Source organism: Aptenodytes forsteri, unplaced genomic scaffold (assembly GCF_000699145.1).
Source record: "Aptenodytes forsteri isolate BGI_AS27 unplaced genomic scaffold, ASM69914v1 Scaffold492, whole genome shotgun sequence".
NCBI lineage: Eukaryota > Metazoa > Chordata > Aves > Sphenisciformes > Spheniscidae > Aptenodytes > Aptenodytes forsteri.
The window spans coordinates 322247-343751 of NW_008794172.1; the positions used below are offsets into that span (position 1 = coordinate 322247).

Genomic DNA, 21505 nt, shown 5'->3' on the forward strand with positions numbered 1-21505 from the left:
CTAGCACACTCTTGACTGTCCTGTGTAAAGACAGAACAAATCATTGCCTTAAGGGGAAATCTGATCTTTCCTGCTGAACTGAATTCTTTCACCTAACATGCTGTGTTAGCAAGAGAAGCTCAGAGGCTCCAAGCCCAGCAATATCCTAGGCACTTTCTCAGAACCGTATTTTTTTTATTCCAATGAGCAAAACCCCATAACTCATCCTGTAAAGTTTATAATCTGTGTTTTATATTTAGGTAGAGAGAAGGGCAAGACTTATTGTATTTTAACCCCTGATTCCTCCATGACAGAGTCAATGAGGTTCTCTCACTCCTGGGCTACTGGACTTGGGAATGTTGCCCAGCCCAAAATACAAAACTTTTTTCTGACAAAAAATATTGTAGTCATTGGGGTAGATGTAATCCATTAATAAACATGTTCTTAAAAGTTGTCTTACCTGTCATGTCGCCACACTGGGAATGAGAGTAGGAAGTAGAAGAATATGAATGGGAGGATTTTCCACCTCCTTGGAAAGCTCCTTGGGAGGCACTGTAAAAGGAGAGTAATTAGTTCACCAAAAAACCCCTAAGCACTGCATATTCAGTCAAAAAAGACGTTGATGCAGCTCCATGGACAAGAAGTATCTATTAGTAATTAAGTACACAAGGATTTCTTTTTATTCCCTTGCTATAATATGGAATACGTACACAATGTCTTGCTGTCCCTCCTGCAGCAGTGCCCGGTACTGAGCAATCTCCTATTCCAGGCGAGTCTTGATGCCCAGGAGCATTTTGTACTCCTGGTTCTGACTCTCCATCTCACAGCGGATGCTGGCCAGCTCCTCCTCTACGGAGTTAATCTGCCCTTGGATTTGTTGCAGCAGGCAGCCATAGCGAGATTCGGTTTCTGCCAAGGAGTTTTCCAGAGAGTTTTTCTGGAAGTGGAAATGCAGGAGTTTAGGCCCCGAGCTCTACCCCTCCCTGCCCATTCCGAGGAGGGAAGAGCCCCCAGCGATCCTGCCCTACGTACCGTGCTGAGCTGCGCCTGCAGTTCGATCTCCAGGTTCTGCATTTCGCGTCTCAGTTCAGTGAGCTGGTGGCTGCTTGTCTGGATGTCCTGGCTGCTGGAAGTGACCTGGCGGTTGACTTCTTCAATCTGCAGGAGTCAAACCCCAAACACGCTTTCTGAGTGAGAAAAGCCCCTCAGGGAGCAGATTTGCTGACTGAGAGCTAAGATAGCCAGGGAGGCCTCTCCCTTTCATCCTGTCCTCATCGAGGACAGCCTAGTCATTGCTCCATAGATCCTGACGTTCCACCCACCTTTGCACATCAGACCTGGCCTGCTCCCCCTCTGCCACCGCAGTCTTTCCCCAGCAGCTCTTCCCATTCCCCAGCTGTGCAAGTGAGGTGCAGGTGAGCAGCCTCCCTCTTTTAGCCAAAGGCATTGCACGCCCAGTACCAGGGTGTCTGGGTTTTCCCGCAGAAGGAGACTCCACTTTGTGCATTGCTCCGTACCTTGACTTCATACCACTGCTCAACCTCTCTGCGGTTCTTCTCGATGATCTGCTCATATTCGTTTCTCAGGTCGTTCAGTGTCTTTGTCAAGTCTTCGCCAGGGGCAGCATTGACCTCCACGCTCACGTCGCCACCAGTTTGAGACTGCAGCTGTCTCATTTCCTGCAGAGAGTCCAAAGAGGAAAACAAGGAGCACAGGTCATTTCTTCTGCTGGGGAGAGTGGGCAAAGCAGTATCAAGGTACAAAGGAATGACAATCACAGGACATAAGGCGGAATTTACTTGATATGTAACTTTGGGAACCCTGAAGAATCAAAGGACTATGTCTTGGCCATGCTATTTATCATTGGACCGTACCTCCTCATGGTTTCTCTTAAGAGCAATCAGCTCATCCTTCAAGGACTCTAGCTCGGATTCCAGTGAAGATCTAACCAGAGTCAGGTCATCCAGGAGATTTCTCAAGCCATTAATATCGGCCTCCACAGTCTGACGGATGACCACCTCATTCTCATACCTGTACCACAGAGAAGAGAGACAGAGAAATGGGGAAATGGGATGATGACAGTCAATAGCACACATCCTTCCAAGGCCAGTTTCCCAATAAAACATGAAGACTCAGTAACACCACTTGGGGCAGTGCTGCCTTGTCTCCTTAGGTTATGAGCAGGATTTGAAAGACATATAAGGTTCACAGAGAGGTACTCACTTCATTCGGAAGTCATCAGCAGTCATCTTGCTGTTATCGATGTCCAGAAGCAGTCTGTTATTGTCCACAGTGGCAGAAATGATCTGCAAAAGGGGAAGTTGGAGAGGAGTCTTTCTGTGTTCTAGACATCCAGGACAAGAGGAAAGAAGACCCAAAGCTTTGGTAGGGTGGTGTTGTGGGTCTTGGAATTGTTTCCTGCAGTAATGCAGGGGCCACAGAAAGTTGTTGAAATGCCATGCCACAGGAAGTGGTGTGTGCAAGATTTTGACTTCCCCAAACATTCTGGTGAAAGAGTATTTTGATGGAGGAAAGAATGGAAGAACACTGATGCTGGGAGATCACCGACACCTCTGGGTTTGTGCGCTCTGGGTGTGTAAGGAAGTGTAGCCTTTGTCCCTGGTGCTGTAATTCGTCTCATTATAAAAAAAGCTGATTGTAAGGCAAGGCCTTGGTCCTTCCATCTGGTATATGTAGGGGTGTGCAGAGGCAAAGGCAGTCCTGATGGCTATTTATACCTTGTTGGGTGGGTGTCACCTGTAAGGCAGTCCAGCTTCCCATGAAGTTTGCCAGCCTTAGTGCTCATGCCAAAAGTGATGTGTAAGGAAATTTTGTCTGAGGTAAGTAAAATGCATTACCATTCTGTTCAAGTATGTCTGTGTTGATTCACACAAAGCATGCACTATAATTTTATGTGGGTGGCTCTTTGTTGGGTATTTTGTTGGATAATATAATATCTCATAGCTTGCATTAATCTGGCAATATATCGCTAGTAATAGGATTTAATGAAGGCTCCGCCTTGGTTGTCTGTCTCCTTCAGTCTTCTGTGTGGCGAAATTCAGTATTTCACCTTTTGTCTTCCTCCTGTGATCACAGACAATGATTCGTAAGGCTAGCAGCCTCCATGGGACTCTTCATTCATTAATTTATTCAAAAGTTACCTTAGCTAATTAGAAATCTACTTTAATTTACTGAAATAAATTTTTAAAACTGCATTCCCATGTCTGTTATAGAAGAGAACTTTACAATGATTTTTTTACTCTGTTGTCACTGCTTATTTTGAGGAAGGTCCTGCTGGTATTTAACTTTTTCTGAAAGTGCAGAATGGAGATTTCAGTCATTTTCCTTGTTGAAGAAAACTGGGTGACAGCCACAAAAGTAGTATTTTGCAAGGGAAACACATTAAATCTTTTCCTACCAAACAGCCATTAATTTTATTTTAGCTGGTTTAAATGGACTCAGAAGAAATTAAGAGGAGAAATTTATGATATTTCATATTTTCATAATTGTATTAAAAATAGCCATTTCTCAGAATATGTCCTTGAATTATATAATGCAGTAAAAAAAAGTTTGATGAAAAGATACAGTGCCAAAGATTAGATCTGAAAAAATACAATCATTATCTGCACTCGTTACAGTGAATTGTGTTTGCCAACGGTGAGAGAATATCTTGCAACATGAAACACAGAGTAAGAAACAATTGTGTTTTTTTTTCCACTGCCTATGCAATATGGGATGTTCAGGGACTTGCTTTTTCCATGTTTACGAATCAAGCTTCTATGAAACTGAGAAAAGCCTTGAACAGAAACAAATTCTCGGGTTTCCAGCTGTGCATTAAATATTGGCACTATAAGTCCTACAGAAGAGTCATTTGGCTAGTACAAAGGAAGCACAAGGAGCTGGTGGAACCTCCTGTGAATTACCGCCTCAAAAGTAGCTTATCCACAGTGAGGGATGATGAATTCAACCTAGAAGTATTTTAGGAACAGATTCCATATTACAGAAGAAGAAATAAACTCATTAAAATTAGCAAAAGAAGAGTGAGAAGAGATTGAGTCACCGTACACATGAAGGTACGCATCAGAGGAGGGAGCAGGATTGTTTGAGTTTGAAGACAGCATGCCTGTATGTGCCCCATGGATGTAAAAAGAGCTGGGGCTGAAGTCCTGAACAGGAGCAACTTTTGATTGTGCTTTGCTCTTGGCATGTAGCTGCTGCCATTCAGCTTCTCAAACACCCCGTGAAACAGCACTCCTACCTGCCTGTCTCCCGGAGCAGCACAGGCGCCAAGAAAACTGCTTACAAACAAGATTCCTGCTCCCACCATGCCCCTGAGAACCAACAGACAACTACTTGAAAATAGTACAGCTTCACCCTGGGTAAGGCCGTATTCTTGTAGAGTCTTCTGTTTTGGGGTTTTTTAATAGGTTTATGATTTTACGATAGGCCTTTGTATATCCATAGATCTAATTTTCTTCTTTTATCATAAGAATTATATAGAAAGGCTTGTCAACAAAATATTGTTGAGTTGGAAGGGGACAGGTGTGAACTGTTACCACTAGAATGTTATCTGCTATCTGTAGAAGTGCTTAGTCTTTAGAGGCTTAATATGCAATGAGATATAAACTTGAGGTGCTGAATCCCAGAGCTTGAATTCAGCTGCCTAAAGGCACGTCCTTGTAGGTACTGCCAGTGACTTCCAAAGAAGCTAGAGGAGTTAGCTCTGACTCCAGAAGGAAAGGGACTTCAATATGTGGGAAATAGTCCTTAAGAGAGAAACAAAATTTTGAACTTAAAGTGAAGCTGAATCATGAAAAAAGCTACAAAATTATGACTTATCAACTTTTTGTCAACTAACTTTAATTAGAAACACCTTCATGTCAGTCGTGATTTTACATACTGCTGTGTTTAGAGAGAATGCTGTCATATCCTTGGTCATGATGTGCCTCCTTCTGAGGCTGAAACACTCTAGGATACTACCTAGTGCACATGCAGAAGTTTTTTCTATACCTTTTCCACCATTCCCTGAATCTTTTCCAGCTCTATCGTGTTATTTTTGAGACAGGGTCACCAAAGTTACAGCACTCAAAGTACAGCCCAGGGTATCCATGTGCCCTAGACTGATACAGTGAAATTAGTGATGTTCTTCATTTTGATCTTCTGTATATTGAATGGAGACTCATCTCTGTGGCCACAACCTTCAGAGGACATATCCCCAAAATGCATAGTCCTCCATGGAAGACCCCAGCTGTATTCCATTCATCCAAACATTCTCACTGTCTATATCCACAGGGTTTTCCTCAGTCTTTGTTCAAGATACAGTGAGATTCCTTATTCCCCTCTCATACTCTCTTTTAATTTCATTAGCCACACCAGTGACTTTCTCCTGAAAATCCTTCATTCCCTCAAACTGGGTCTCTTACTAGGTCCTGTCTCCATTCTGCCTATTTCAATCCCTTCTGAACTTCACCATATGATGTGTAGCACTTAGTGCCTGTTGGGCAGCAAGGTAATTACGAGAAAATAAATACTCTTTAAATGTTAATTTAAAGTGTAGATTGACATCTGTGGAGGTAGTTGTAACATATAAGGTGCAAGAGGTAACAACACAGTACCCTCTACAGGGCTCTGGCATAAGCACAGTTGATTACTTTGAAATAATCCACATACCATTTACTATGAACAACACATTTCTTTCTAGATGATGAGTGTACTCCAAGTATCTAAAACAAAGAAATAGAAATCAGCATTACTAGAATCTCATTATTCCTGTTGTATGTCCCTGAAAATATTTGTGTCGCACAAAGTCTGTTTAACAAGTCTGCAAAACCTAGTTCATGCAAGCACAACACAAACAAATACAGACTTCAGTTTGGTGTAGGTCAAGTATTTCTATTTCCCTGAATGGTTTCCATGGGTTGAGAAAGTTTGCATGGCAATGTGACCTGTATTTCTTGTAATTAATTTTGCATCTATTCTCTCGATCCACACCCTTGTGCATTGACTTGTTTTACCTTTAATCAATGGTGCTAGCTCCTCTTCCACACAAACCACATTTTCTTTGACTCTTTATTCACCACTAGAGGCCACTCCCTGAGCACACACATCAGCAGTTAAGCCTGCAAGTTCATGTACAAGTGAAATATACCCTTCACTTGTGCAGCCTCAGGGTAATTTTGGCCCCTCGTTTGCCCGGGATACTCTGCTAGCCTTTGGAGCTCGGACCGCTGTGTGCCTTTTTTTAAAACTTAGCTTCACCATAGACATCCTGTCTTGGCCAGGTTACGACAGAGCCTTCTGCAAACAGCTGTGTGAGCTGAACCTGCCTCAGGGGGCAACTCAGAGAGACTGGCATGCTGGGCAGGCACTAGTATTTTATGTTCCTTTCCAGGTTTTCCATTGCTGGGTTTACTTGCGAGCCGCACAGCCTATTGTTGACGTGTGTTCTGTGTTGCCTAGGTGGTAGCTGTACAATGGACTAAGACTTTCAAATGAGTCTTAGTTGACTTCAAATGAGGAATTGAGATGCTAACTTCTCATTAAAATTAATAAATCTGTGGTTTATGATCTGCCTACTTTGGCAGCCCTCTCTCCTCCAAAATATCATGCAGAAATTCCTGAGATTCCTCAAACGTGCACAAGAGAGTGCTTTGAAAGGCCTAGGACAATACATTTCATTTCCTTTGATCTCTGAGTTTGTTAGTCTCCAGAAGGCAAAGTTATTTTTTTCAACTAAGTCTCTGGAAATGGGTTTTATCCATGGGGGTGGGCTGCAATGAAACAAGCTACTGTTTGTTTTCATGAACAAAGTTGTCCCAGTCACTGGAGAAAGCTATACTATAATTTCTTTGAAATAATGACTATAAAAAAGCGTATAAAAAAGCCGGACAGAAGCAAATGCAACTCCCAAAAGATAGCTAATAACAAGAGAGTGCTTTCTGATTATTTGTTTGTTGAGTTGCTCTGAGCTGTTGCAGCAGCCAAGCAACCAAATTTTTTGCAAACTGTAGTCAGGAATGTTTTTAAGTAACAGTTGGATGTGGCTGAAAGAGTTTATGTTAATTTTCTTCACAGTACAGATCTTCCTATATCCAAAAGTAAACATTCCAGGTACTTTTGCATGTACTTCATTTGTCACAGGTAGAAGGCAAATATTGCTGTTAGTATTAACATTTTATGGAGGAGAACTTTGTAAAGATCCTGTAAATTATATTTCCTTTAAACTTCTTTTACTTGTCTGTTCAAAAACAGATCCCTAGTTCGTGCATTTCCAGTTTAAACTGATGAGTGTCAGATAAGTTTTTGTGAATCACAAATTGAAACATTCCGTTCATTTTACAATCATGGTTCTGTAATCATTCATGTTTCTTTGTGTCAGGCCTGGGTGGGCACTCATTTGATGCCAACTTTATTAGCATTCATACAGTGCTGAGATTCTGCAGTCTGTTCTGGGCTGATATTCAACTGCTATTGAGTCTTAGAGCTCAGCTCCACAAGAGTATATGGCACGTTATTAAAAAACAAAGGCGCAGCACAGGATGCTCCAAGAAGATTATGATCTGCCCTGAATGCTCAGAAATTGTGCTTTAACTCTAAATGTCATTATCAACTATTGTAATGTATCATCAGCTTTTCTACCTGGAGGCATGTGTTGGCATGGCTTTGTATTTTCTTTTTAAGCGTTTACACCTACAGAATGGAAGAAAACCTACACATAAGATTCTGGTTGCATCAGACAGAAGTGAAGTTTTATTAGCGACATTTTCCTGATACAGAACAACCCAAGTAACAAACAGGTTGAATCTGTAAAGCAAGTAGCTCAAGTGCCAATGATTGAAGCCACAAAGCATTCCGGGCAGAAGCAGCGCATAGCATGCATGGCAGGTGGGCAGGTGGCCCATCTGAGTAGCTCTGATGGGCCTTTTTGGATAGATGGCATCAGCAACGTTGAGGAACTGTTAAGAGCATCCGTCTTTCCTCAGGAGCATGGGGAATGTAGAGGATTTGGGCCAATTTCTGTTTGAAAGGTCTTGCACTGTAGGATCCTCAATGTATATTCTTAGTCAAAAGATTTTCTTCCATACCCTGTTTAGAAATAAAGAAAGCATTAATTTCTTCAGTACTGGTACTGAATCTCTGAGGCACCAGTATTTACCAGACAGAAAAGAAGCTTGATTTTGTGATAGGTGACGATAAGCATTCCAAAAGCATAAAGGAAAACTTCAGCATGGTACAAAAGCAGCGGTATTTGTGAGGTTCTGCAAAGAATGAGAGGTGTGAAGAAAAACAGCTGGGGTTTTAACTACATGATTAGCTGATGTCACCCACAAAATTGAATAGAAATTGAATTCAACTCCACTTCTCTTTCTTAAGTGGAGTTGATCCTTTGCACACAAAGAGGAAAGAATTTTTAATAAAAGTAAATCTAACACTTCCCAGAAATTTTAGTTTATCCTCGGTACTGTTTACCTCCAGAAAAGTATGTTGATACAGGGTATAAATTAGTAAGGATGGGACTGAGAGAACAGTGTGACCATACAACAATTCTCACCTTGGCTTTCACCACCACTCCTGCAGGCCTGAGACTGGGAAGACGAAGAGTAGGAGTGGGAACTGCTGACACCTCCTGAGATCCTTCCTCCTCCTCCTCCAACAATACTACTGCATCCACCACCACTTCCCCCTCCTATTCCTCCACTTCCTCCTCCCATTCCTCCTCCCATTCCGCTGCCGGAGGAAATGCCACCACCTCCATATCCACCACTCATGCTACCACCTCCTCCTCTTCCTCCTCCAGAAGAATAGCCACCACCTCCTATTCTACAACCTCCCACGCCTCCTCCCATGCCTCCTGGTGGGATTCTGCAAAGAGAGAGAAAGAAGGAGAAAAAAAAGTTAATCAAATGCATTTTTCATCTCAGAAGGAAATCTGTCTACAGATACTGCACGGAAGTCTGCACTTCTTTTGTCTACTTCTCCTTTTTAGAACCTAGCACAGATCAGCAAGACAACCGATGCAGTGCCAAAAATCAATGTCCCTTTCAATTACAGCTTGAATGCAAGAGTTTTTGCTTTTCCCACATTCTGCTCAGATATTTCTTGCAAGATTTAGCATTGCTGCTTTATCAGTGTATGGTGTCACTGCTCTCCAAATTGGAAAGGCAGAAAATGAAGCTTTAGCTGTTCTTTCAGGCGCCACTTACAAGCAGAAGCAGGCTCACTGCATAAGGGAAACCGAAGTAGCTTGAACTTTCAGAGAATTGCACCCTGAGACTTTTATGAAGGTTTAGAAAACTATGGTCATTTTCCTGCTTACAGTCTTTTCCAAGGTGACTTCTGTCTGTTCAGTTCCTGGCCTTTTCTGGAACCAGGGTAAAGGTAAGGTTCTGTATGTGGGTTTCCCTGTCCAGCCCCAAATCGGTAGTTCAGAATTCCTGCATTAATTTTTCCTCACATGATTTATATTCTGAACAGGTTTGCCAAGAAATGTATAGTACCTCAAACCTGGGAGGCGATTGGTCAAGATAGCTGAATTAGCCTCATTTCAGTACAAAATCTGTTTTGCAAATCTAGACTGTTAGTTTCCTGTCTTTGTGACTAAACTAGCAACCGTGGGTTTCACATAAAGCTGTGTTCTTCTGTCAGTTTACATACACAAGGTCTTGCTGCCCTTCCTCAAGCAGTGCCCGGTACTGAGCAATCTCCTGTTCCAGGCGGGTCTTGATGCCCAGGAGCATCTTGTACTCTTCATTCTGACTCTCCATCTCACAGCGGATGCTGGCCAGCTCCTCCTCCAAGGGGCCGATCATACACTGGATCTGCTGCAGCTGCATGTTGTAGCGACGTTCTGTGTCTTCCAAGCTGGACTGCAAAGAGTCTACCTGCAAATGGAAAACAAAATACAGTGTTTATGGGAATGTGGCAAGTTTAACTCATTTTTGTGGAAAAATTGGAGATCTTCACAAACCAGAAAAAAGCATATCTTTGAAGATAAGTATCCCATTCTCTACAGATAGAGTACTTTCTAGGTGTAACCATTCTTTCATTCTAGTGACACATACAGCCTGTGTCACAGGTGAAGCAGAAGCAAATACCTTTACTTACCATGCTGATTTGTGACTGCAGCTCAATTTCCAGGCTTTGATATTCACGTCTCAGCTCAGAGATCTGTTGGTTGCTTGATTGTATCTCTTGGCCACTTGAGTGGACTTGTTGATTAACTTCCTCCATCTGAAAAATTCACATACAAAATTGAGGCATTTTTGATAATAAGAAAACATTGTGGGGTTATCATAAAAGCATTGAGAAAGCAATCCATAAGAGTGAAGAAAGATGTAATGCAGACTGACCGTGTATTTCCCACATGCCACTCTGCTAACTCACTCTGTATAATTCACCTTGCTACTGGAACACAGAGATTCTACATGCTTTACACATAACCTTAATACTCCAGAACTGACCTGTTACAGTAAACTGCTTAAAGTCATTTAAAGTCCCTTAAATAATACATGATAAGTTGTCTTTCCTCTGCTGGATGTAAATAGGTTCGGTTCTTTGTGAAAGATTTAGTAACTGAAAAAACGCTGTGCTTTACCTTGGTTTCATACCAGCTTTCCACCTCTCTCCGGTTGTTCTCAATAAGCCGTTCATATTCACAACGCATTTCATTTAATTTTTCCATCAAATTAATGCCAGGAGTAGCATTGACCTCCACGTTGACATCACCACCAGACTGTGTTTGCAGTCCTTTCATTTCCTGAAAAAAAACCACAGAAAAACCCACCAGGTTCTCAAGGGGTGAAGGTAAGGAGAAATGTAATTTCAAATAAAGGAAAAGAAAGGGACACAAATCCTCACACAGCCGTATCGCTCCTACAAAGGGGGCCTCATCTGCCCTTGTCATGAAAGGGAACAATTCGGCCATTCCTAAGCCAAACTTTACAGCGCACAGTAGCCAGGCACCACATACAAATTGACCCTGACATTTTCTCCTCAGGGTCATAAGGAATTCTATGCAGCGTGCTCTTTGTGAAAATCCTTTTATGTGTTTTTCTTCTCAATGGGAAAAATCATTGCAGCTAGTATAAATATTTTCTTTTGACTCGTCCATATATTCTAACCAATTTTCTTTCCATGAGTTCATCAACAAAATTGTACTTTGTACTGAAAGCCATTCATTTCCCTGATCTCATTTTGCCACATGTTGACCTAGGTGTCTTTTTACATCATTTACGGGCAGCTATGGATGCTACATACTCCTGAAAATCAAAGCCAGATTGTGTCAAGTTGTATGATCAAAGCCAGCGGCCAAAATCTGGTTACTGCTAGTGGAAGAAATCCACAGGAAATTCTCTGAGTGTTGAGTTTTCATTAGTTACTATTTTAAAGTGTGGAGAAACTTACCTCTTCGTGGTTCTTCTTGAGACAGATCAGTTCCTCTTTTAGGGATTCAAACTGTGTCTCCAAGTCAGATCTGGCTAGAGTCAGTTGATCCAAAAGCGGACGTAATCCATTAATATCACTTGCCACACTCTGGTGGAGAGTATATTCAGTTTCATACCTAAATGACAGACAAAAAAGATAGTAAAAGTGCTGCCAGACCTCTTTGTTTGTTATCTTGATTATGAACAGTTCCCATCAGTACGTCTTTGGTATTTAATCCCATTGCTCAATTCTTAAAAGAAAAGACCTAATTCTCTTTCCATCTCCAATAGCTTTGTTTGATTTCAGTAGAGTTTCTCTCTCTGAGATTTATATGATGAGGATTATGCTTATAAATCTACATGCAAGGATGGAGGAACTTAAAATGTAGTCCTTTAAATGGCACTCTTCAATAACTTATCTGGAGAAAAATAATAATGAAAGACTAACAAAATCATTCTCAGAATGCTTTTCCCAATAATTGTATATTCTGTCATTGGAGCCAAAGGCTATAGCATCTACAAAGATTAATTGGCAATATGAACTCATGGAGGGTAAAGGGAGGCAAGATGGAATGAGACAGGAAGGGAAAGACTCACTTCAGTCTGAAGTCATCCACAGTCATTCTGGTGTTGTCAATGTCAAGAAGGATCTTGTTAAGGTCCACATTTGCACAAACAATCTGAAAGGGAGAGGGCAGATGTTATTTGGTCAGTTGTCTTTTCAGTCCGACACACAGATAGAGGGAAGAAATACCTGTGCAGAAACACATTTCAGAATATCTTTATGGTAATGTCAAGCCTGACTAGTGCTGCAGGAGCTCTATATAGAGAGAAGAGTTTATTGCTTCCAGTTAAAAGAAAGTGCCTTTGCTGTCAATTTTGGTTTACAAATATCCATTAAAGACGTAATGCCTTGTTGGAAAGAATAACTAAATAAACTCCTCTTATTCCAAAAACAGTGGGAAAGCATAATTACCATTGCATTTGGCAACAACCATATTCATGTAGGGGATACGGGACTATTAAATGGCTGAGGGCTAGAATTAGACTAAATGCACATATTGGCTCATCCTGTATATTCACAAAAAGATGCAATTAATATGACCATTAGTAGCACAACATAAGCAAGCAATGATTATATCCTGTTCAAGAGAGTGAGGAAAAAACAAGCAAGAGCACAGCGTTGAAGGGAGCACTGGACAGGCCCCACAATGGGTGCCCTAGTAATGATCTGCCATTGCACCAAACAATGCTACCTGCGCCAAATACAAGCGTGCCAGAATATGCATATCACCCACAGCAGAGAAAAACTGGTAGTCAGGCTTTGTCACCACACCAGTCTGCTTCCTGGCTAAAACAAGGGAATATATCGCCCCAAATAGGGATATTGTGCTGCAGGAGGCAAGTGCCGTTCTAATGAGAATCTGTTCGAAGTTAGTCAAATTACATCATACCTGGTTTTGCAGTTCTTCAATTGTTCTGTAATATTGGCTGTAGTCCCTGGTACAAGTGGGACCTTGATTTTTATACCACTCCCTGATCAGTTGTTCAAGCTGAGTATTTTCGTCCTCCAAGCGTCGCACTTTATCCAAGTAAGAAGCCAGGCGATCGTTAAGGTTCTGCATGGTCAGCTTTTCATTTGTGGAGAGCAAGCCGGCATCTTCACCAAACCCCATTCCACCAAAACTACCTCCACTATAGCCACCACCACCAAAGCTGCCACCACCAAAGCCACCACTACCCCCGAAGCCACTAAATCCACCTCCACTATAGCCACCACCACCAAAACTACCTCCACCGAGGCCAGATCCATAACCACATCCCATTCCTCCAAAACCACCCCCACCTGATCCAAATCCTCCTCCCATATTTCCACAGACCATTCCTCCTCCATAACTACCACCACTCATTCTCCCACCATAGCTACTGCGGCTAATCCTTCCACAACTGCCACTGCTAAAGCCCCCTCCATAGTTGTTCCTGGAAACTCCTCCACCAAAGCTTCTCCCAGAAAAGCCTCCGCTTCCTCCAGAAGAGGTGTATCTTCTAGAGGACACTGAGGAGTATCCACCAGACTTACGTACTCCACAGCTGCTGCCCCCTCCACCACCTCCACCACTACATGCTCCACCACCACCACCACCTCCACTGCTAATTCTAGTGGTACTAGTCGAAGACTTAGTGCCGCAGCTCATAGTGACAGCAGGTAAGAGTCTAACCACAATCCCAAATTTAGGTGCACAGCCTGATAAGATTCAGGACTGCAAATTTTCATCCCCAGCGCTCTCTATTTATACTTTTGACAGCGGGTGTCACCATCAGGGTGTTTCCTCGAAGACTTAGTGCCGCAGCTCATAGTGACAGCAGGTAAGAGTCTAACCACAATCCCAAATTTAGGTGCACAGCCTGATAAGATTCAGGACTGCAAATTTTCATCCCCAGCGCTCTCTATTTATACTTTTGACAGCGGGTGTCACCATCAGGGTGTTTCCTTCTCTCAGGGCATTTACCAACCTTGTTGTTTGTGCCAAGAATAATTTGCCGAACAGTATTTTTGTGCTGATATCTCAGGCAATCTAGCCCATTGCTGGGTTTATGGTGTTTGTTTAAGACTGAACATTTCATTTCTTTTGGGTGGCATTCTTTTCATTTAGCTTTTTCTGGAACACGTAGTGTTTTGCCTCATGCAGCCTGGATCTGCTTTACGACAGAAAAGCCACTTTATACAGGATCCTGTTGGAGCTAATGTTGAGATAATGTGTACCTGATGGAACTGTACAGAGAGAATTTTTGTTCTCAGTTCTTCCCTAAAAGAAAGAAGATGAGGCCCAAATCACTCATGTTAGATCGTGCGTTTATTTGTTCAATTATTAATCTTTCTTTGCTAAGATTTTTGTAGCTGCTATTGTCAGACTATTGTTTTCTTTTGCTCTTTCATATTTTGTGCATTTAAGATCTTCTACACTGCTTATATTCTTTTTCTCACTATACATGATAGTGGAAGAGTTTTATTAATAGGACTGTATGACTTGTCTATTTAGATTGTTCAACTTGTGTATCCCTGCCATCACTTAGAGAACATATTTATTTATATGAGAAGCCTCTTTCAAGTAATGCAGTGGGATTCTTATTTAAAAATCAAAATCCTTCCTTTGTGAAGAAAGTGATAGGACAGTACACTAGATAGCTAAGTCCTAGAAATCAAAGAGAAAAAAAATATTGGATTTTTTTCACCAAAGAGCTGTTGATCTGAAATAGTAGGAAGATTAAGGATACTTTAATTGTATTATAAACTCAACTGTAGCACAATTGGAAGCTGTATTAATGCAGACAATGACCTATAAACTACTGTGTGGGAAGACCTTTTATGGTTTAATATAAAGCTGCTCATTCTCTCTATTGTTATTATGTTATATATTGCAGATGATAGAGTAATTATATGTACTGCTCATAATGCAGAGATCCTTGAGACTCTAAAATAGTATCCTGAGAGAAAAGTTGAAAGGCTTCTTACACAAATCAGTTGAAATCAGACTGTTGAGACCACAAAAGAAATTACACCATACTTCAGTCTTGCACCGATCCCCAGAAGTTTACCCAAGATGGACTTGTAAATGGTTTTCATTCTCAGTTGTTAGATTTTATGCTAAAGCAGAGTATCTGAAGACAGAATTGCATGTTTCTGAAAAATCTAAGAAGAGTCTGGGTTCGGGCAACCTGTGCCGACTGACTGACTGATTCCAGATGACTAACACACAAAAAAATACGCTTGTGTTATAATGGTTCATCTTTGTCCTGGGTGAAAACTAAATATTCTGGTTCAAATGCAGAATCTCATTTCCTCAGCATCCACTTAGCTCTGTTCTTACACTGCAAGCTTTTATGAGAAACTTACATCTTTTTTTTTAATACAGTAGAGATGTCATTCATGCAAACAGCCAGTCCCTACCGCTTAATTGCAAACAACAGCAAAACCATCAGCATTTGTGGCCTTGCTGTAGATGGACCCCAAACTGTTACAGTTTGCTTGGAAGAACGTGTACATTTTTTCAGTGACAGTTTTGTTCTGTGTTACTGAAATGTCTTCATTGCCTTTCTTCCTCTCTGGTTACTGATCCTCTAATGACTGTAAGGTATTTACGAAATTTAGCAATCTCCCCCTAAACCTCAGGTGCAGGGGACAAAGAAGGGCACATCTGAGGAACTATCGTTTGTTGTCTGCTGTCCTTTCCTCAGCATCTTCAGAAAGACCTCTTGTAGATGGCAATGCAGTGCAGTCCTTGCTTTCCAAAGGTCACCTTGATTTGGAAGTTGATTGTATGTTGCTGCTGCTTTTTACACTCTGCTATCAGTCTCCATGTGCATGATTCTTTTACAAACTGTATTTCTGCCTTTTAACTTCTGGTCTTTTTTATGTTAAATGAAGGATTATTTAACATTTTCTGACTGAATCCATTGCACTGTGCTTTTGCCAGCATTGCTTTATTGCTGCTTATGCAATCTCTTTCAAAAGCTCTCTGATTTTATCTTGCTATTTGATATACTCAATGGCTCAGATGATGAAAGATTTCAAGAAGCTTGATGATGTGATAATTTCTCCTTGATTCACAGCTGGAGGATGGTAGTGTCACCTCAGCAGCATAAACACAGTTTCTGGGCTTGTGCATGTTCTGTTATTGGTGCTGAAAGATGTAGTTTACTATATGCAAAATGTTTTTTCTTTTTAGTGGTGTTTTGCCTTTGTGTCTGGGTAATGTCATTTTGGTCAATGGGGGCCCTTTTTCACAAATTCCACTATGGTAAGTAAAATTGATTATCATTCAAATTTCCATCAGTGATTCCAGTGATATTCCTTATAGATGCTTTTCATAGACAAGCTAGAACAATCTATGGGTTTGTTAGTGATAATGAGCAACAAATTCTCTGGAATTATTAAAACAGGAGTAAAAACATTTGCCAAAAGAGTCTCTTAATCTGTTTATGTACTTTCTGAGAACGTACATTGTTTCCTATTTTATTTATAGGTTGTTTTTTTCTATATGTACTTGTTCACAGCAGGGACTTGTTCATACTCGAAGGTTCTTCTGATAAGGGCATCTCTTATTGTATGCTTGGAAACTACTTTAAAAAATAAAAGCAATGAAAGAAAAGAAACAGTCAAGCCATTGAGGGTGGAGAACTTTAGATAGCCTCAAAATTTCATTTTAGTTCTATATTATTACCACTACTTATATATAAAGGAGGAACACAAAAGATTTTGCCTTTAGATCTTTGGGAGCTTTTAAGTCGTATGCTCATAGGATGTTCCTTTTTTGTCTTTACTGTTGCTATTATTTCATTTTTCTTAGTAGTTCAATCTTAGTGCTTTTTATAGAAATCCTGCTGGCTATTAGGTTATGCTGTATTCTTAACAGCTGAAAAATTTCCCTTGTGATATTTTGTTTCTTTCACAGTCACTATGTTCTCAAAAAGGTAGTATGTCTCTCTGGACTATAATACTGAGGTACCTGAAAAAGACAGGTGAACTATGAGTACTTCATCCTCTTGTAAAATTGCATACATTGAATTCCCTCCTGGCATATTTTAATCTATTGATTATTAAATATTTAACTGTGCAAATATGTACAAACCAGAGAAGATCCATTCTGTGGACAGGATGAATTTTTCCTTTCTGAGCTCATTTAAAGAGCTTTCAAGAATTTTTGTTCTCTGATGCAAAGTTTATAATTTATGGAATTACCTAAAAGGAACTGGCAATTTTAGGACCTTTTCTTTCTCTTTCCTAATGTTTTTGTGTTGATACAGCATCCAGTATGCTATATAACATTGCTGTTTCCAAATCAGGCCAGAATAAGGACATTTATTACCACAGCTACCAGCATTACTCAGTCTGCAGAGTATCTGAATGTTTTGACATTGTGTACTGCTTCTTGTTAAGCTCAGCACATGCCACGTTTCAAGTACAGCCGACATTCTTTCACTCTCTCTCTGTTATTGTTTTTCTTTTAATCAGGCCTCCATGATATTTATCAAAGAAGTGACTGCCTAGCATCAGAATGAAGACAAACTCCGTGAGCAGCCCACGCTGCTATATATTTTAGCAAAACTGGGAGACTTTTACAACAGGCTGGAGCTGCTGCATTCAAAACAGACCTGGAGAAAATGTATTCTCACTTTTGTGTCTGCACCAAAAAATTAAAACATTTCCCCTTAATTCATTGTCATTCTGATGCCATGCCTCAGGCAAGTGCTGCAGTTTATTCTCTTGATCTATTTAATAATCTCTTCCCATCACTCTTACCAGAAGTTTTTGTAAGAAGAGAGGATCTGTTTTCACCTAGGAGTCTGCGCTCGCTCTTTATTCCTACTTTATCTCATAATATTCTAGTGAAATCACAATAATTTCCAAAGAAATTTAGATTAGACCCAGCAAAGGAAACAAGGACTACTAAGGCAGCAGTGAGCTTGCCTGTGAAGTTTAAAACCTCTAGCACTCTCCAAGCCAACACTTTGTGCAGGATAACGTGGATCTGCCATGCAAGTAGGTTGATGGGAAGAATGCCTGTTGCTCAGGTCCTGAAAATGTACACGCCATTTTTGTCATTTGGATGTGGCAGCCATGGTCAAGGCTTTTGTGACCTCCAGCTGACAGGCAGTTTACAGGCTGCTAATTACTGTCTATCAGCTGCCAGTTATCATTTCTATCACTTTCTGAGCCAGAATCAGAGAGCTGTTTTTCTGTGATTACCCCAGTCTCCTGCAGGGTCAAGTCAATTTGATCGGAATTATTTTTTTTTGTTGGTACCAAAATGGAACAGTGGTTTTTATATTGCCTATGACAGCTGGAGGGCATGATAAAAGCATCTGCCAACAAGGTCTCCTGCCTCTCTCTAGAGTTTAGGTGCCTCAGTCCATTTGGGGTAAGCAGCCTCAGCTCCCCTCCAGGCTGTGGGCATCTACAGCACATCTGCGGAGGATTTACACACTTCAGGGGTAACCTGCGTGGTCTCTGCTTGCCAGTGGGAAGTGGGAAGGAGCTGGTACTTGTTCCCCTTAGCCTCAGCCTGGTCTGAGCAAGTGCAGAAGCAGCCTATAGAACTTGTTAGTCAAAAAGTAAGATTTAGTGACTGTAATAATTCAAGGTGGTTAAATACCCACTGAGCCAGGATTTGGGAATCAGAGCTTTGGATTTCAGCCAGTCTAAATGTAGCTAAATCCTGTTTATGCCTACTGCCTCTGGGGATCTGGCCCCTGCTTGATTGTCCATATAAAGAATTATTATCACAGAAAAACCCCCAACACTTCAAGCAAATGACTGCCTAAGCAACCTGTGTTGCCCCCTCATAAAAGTGAAGAAAAACCACTAGGACATTCATGTTGAGAAGGGTGGGCTCTAGGAAGATTTGCTAGTTTCTTCCTTCCCCCCCAACAGTGCAGTGAAATGGAATACTTTGCTGTACTAATTCTGTAGCCCATGAATATAGCCCATGTTTGACAATTAATAGGGCTGACAATTAATGCTAAACAAAAGACAGATCAGCAGAATATATGCATAGGCAATTTTGAAATTACATCTATGTCTTCAAATGGACAAATGAATTGCTCTGGGAGTACTGAAGCCAAACATACAGGAGTGTGTGTGCACATTTATTTTTGCCTAAGGTTGTTCTGAAGGTCTTGTTCTAACACGTACCACAATTTTCTTCTCAGAGCATTAATAGGAACACCAGATAAGTATCCTAATTGCAACATTTTGTGCTTATAAAATTAAAGCTTATTATGCTGATTAATGCCTAACAAAATGCATGCAAATAAAAAGTGCAGGGTTCTCCTCACTGCTCTTAATATTGCTGGAGTCCCACTTTAGGCATGCCTTAAGCTTTGACACCTGACACTACAATATTTGTATTTCTTACTCCTGCTTTGCAATAGTTTTGGTTTCCTAGCTCTGTTCCTCCACATAAGTTTTTTTGCATCATTGTTACTATCATGAGCCTGTTCTCTCAGAAAGCAAATGCTAGTGATAACCTAGATGCAGATTTTGTATATACAAAATGGAAAAAGGAAAGAATACTTAAATTGGCACTTTCTTCCAGGGTATGGTAAGAAACCATCTAAGTTCAGTCTTCTTTTTGTCTGTAATGAGCACTAATGCCATGATTAAGTAGGGGGTTTTTTAAGTTTATTGGTGGTTAGTATTTATTTTGTCATATACTGTAACGTGTAGCAAATAAACTTTATTATGAAGCTTATTTGCATTATAGATGCAGACTCATTACATGCAAGGAACATTACAAGAACACCTTGTTAAGAAAGGTACAGATTTTAGGTAAGGAAGAAGACAGTACGATCAATGCTGAGTAGTAAAAGTAGTAACTAATATTGTATTATTTATCCTAATTGCTCAGAAATTTTTCCTTATTTCTGTGCGTGATTATAGCATATGAAAGCAAGCATTTAAATCAGCAGCAGAATTGCATAGCCTGTTACAACACATTGCATTCTAATGTTTGCATGTTTGTACTGCAGTGCCGGTTTCTCGGACACAGTACTGAACTGCCTCGTTGCCGTGTGGATTCTCCTTCCCACACTTTAAACTCTTCTTCAAGTTTCATTCTGCTTCGCTCTCACAAGGACTTGTTTCAGTGGAATTTCTTCTGCAAGGTTAGGTGCATAGATGCTAGATAATTAGATAACTGGCAGTAAAAATACTAAAAGTAAGTTATGTTTTTGGAAAGAGGTACAGGATCAAGGAGCGAGAGGTATCGGTAGTCCCCAGAGCTGCTACAATGGTGCAGAGCAGCGAGCTCCAGCACAGACAGACTACTCCTGCAAGTAAATTGTATCTAACCTCCTAATACCCTCCCAGTGTTGCTATAAGGCCAGAGGTCAGGTGATGGCCTGTAAATCACCCTATAAAAGCCAGGAAGCATGCACTCAGCAGAAACATTTTTGAGATTAACTTGGCAGGCTCTTAGAGGAGGTGTGAGAAGCAGAGGGGCTCTATTGGGAGTATTCTTTAATTTGGGCTGTTAGTTTGGTATCCTGAATAGACAGGTCTAAGAAAGAATTGTCACAGCCTGCAAGAGGTGTAAAACTAGCAGAGCAAACAGGGAGGGGAGGTTTACGGGATAGCTAGCAATATAGAGAAAAGTATGATTTGATGCTGCAAGGATTTTAAAAATGAAGTAGGCGATTTTGCAGTAGGAGGGAGATGGGGGTATCCTTGCAAATGTAATCAACACTGCCTCTTAGCATGTCAGGTCAGGGATATCAGTGCATGCTTATATATAAAGCAGTCCTTCATGAAGATTAGCCAGTTCCTCAGGCTCCCATAGAGACACTGGTCAGAAAAAAAAATTTCTTCCTAGATTTTTTTTTCTTTTCGAATACTAATCACATTGGCTGAGCGCCTGGCATAAGGCAATGCAGTGAATCACTGGCACAGATCTGCCTAGAACTCGGGCGTTCAGGATTCCCGTTCCCACGGTCTCCCACTCAATCTGTGTTTCTCAACCTTCTCCAGTGGGTGATGCCCTCCTCAGAGTGAAAAAACAGAACTCATGACTGTAAAACTGAGAGAGAAAAACCTACAGCAGTGATACTCCTATCTGGTTCCCTTTGTTTGTGTTTAAGGAGGTGAGTTGAGAAATGCGAGGGATAAAGAATGTATTAGTGAAGAGGTGTCATGTGAGAAGCCCTCTGAAATATTTTCAAGTGAAATTCCCCATATAGTTCATTTCAGCAATTCAGCCCATAGAAGTTCTGCTTACGCAGACCCCACGTTTAATTAACCTCAACAGAAATGGAAAGCACTGTAAGGGATACAGCATGGGGGAGCGGGCAGAGACAACCCTCTGGCCAATTAGCACCCATCCAGGGCATAAAGGAGGGGAACATGGCTATAATTAAAACAAAGAAAAAAAAGTTCAATCTCTATCTTTTAGGGCATCTGCACCCTTATTGGTGTGAGCAGTCCCTCTACTGTGTGATCTGTAGGCAACCCTTAAAATCGGCTTGGGAATCTTTTCTCTTGGATATCTTTTTTTTTTTCCTCTCAACCTACCACTGGGTTTTGTAAAATCACATCCTAAATATGAATA

General features: G+C 41.0%; 2 protein-coding genes across 2 annotated transcripts; both read right to left on the reverse strand.

Annotated features, from left to right (window-relative positions):
* Positions 1 to 6246, reverse strand: LOC103902145 (keratin, type I cytoskeletal 15-like). Its single transcript, XM_009283151.1, is given in 9 exon segments — positions 1 to 20; positions 440 to 531; positions 690 to 916; positions 1012 to 1137; positions 1497 to 1658; positions 1854 to 2010; positions 2203 to 2285; positions 5360 to 5383; positions 6181 to 6246. Coding segments are annotated over 9 exon segments (957 nt in total).
* A 1792-nt stretch (positions 6247 to 8038) lies between these two features.
* Positions 8039 to 13597, reverse strand: LOC103901626 (keratin, type I cytoskeletal 17). The gene is made up of 8 exons (XM_009282544.1): positions 12857 to 13597; positions 12000 to 12082; positions 11383 to 11539; positions 10574 to 10735; positions 10084 to 10209; positions 9634 to 9860; positions 8531 to 8841; positions 8039 to 8064 (listed from the first exon to the last, which is right to left on the reverse strand). The coding sequence occupies exons 1-8, from the start codon at positions 13595 to 13597 to the stop codon at positions 8039 to 8041; spliced, it is 1833 nt and encodes a 610-aa protein (XP_009280819.1).
* Positions 13598 to 21505: the final 7908 nt, after the last annotated feature.

Coding starts and splice junctions, on each gene's coding strand:
- LOC103901626 (XM_009282544.1), bottom strand. CDS start 13,597: ATGAGCTGCGGCACTAAGTCTTCGACTAGTACCACTAGAATTAGCAGT. Junction 11,540..11,999: donor GTGGATGACTTCAGACTGAA/GTGAGTCTTTCC, acceptor TCTGTCATTTAG/GTATGAAACTGAATATACTC. Junction 9,861..10,083: donor TGCAGTCACAAATCAGCATG/GTAAGTAAAGGT, acceptor TTCCATTTGCAG/GTAGACTCTTTGCAGTCCAG.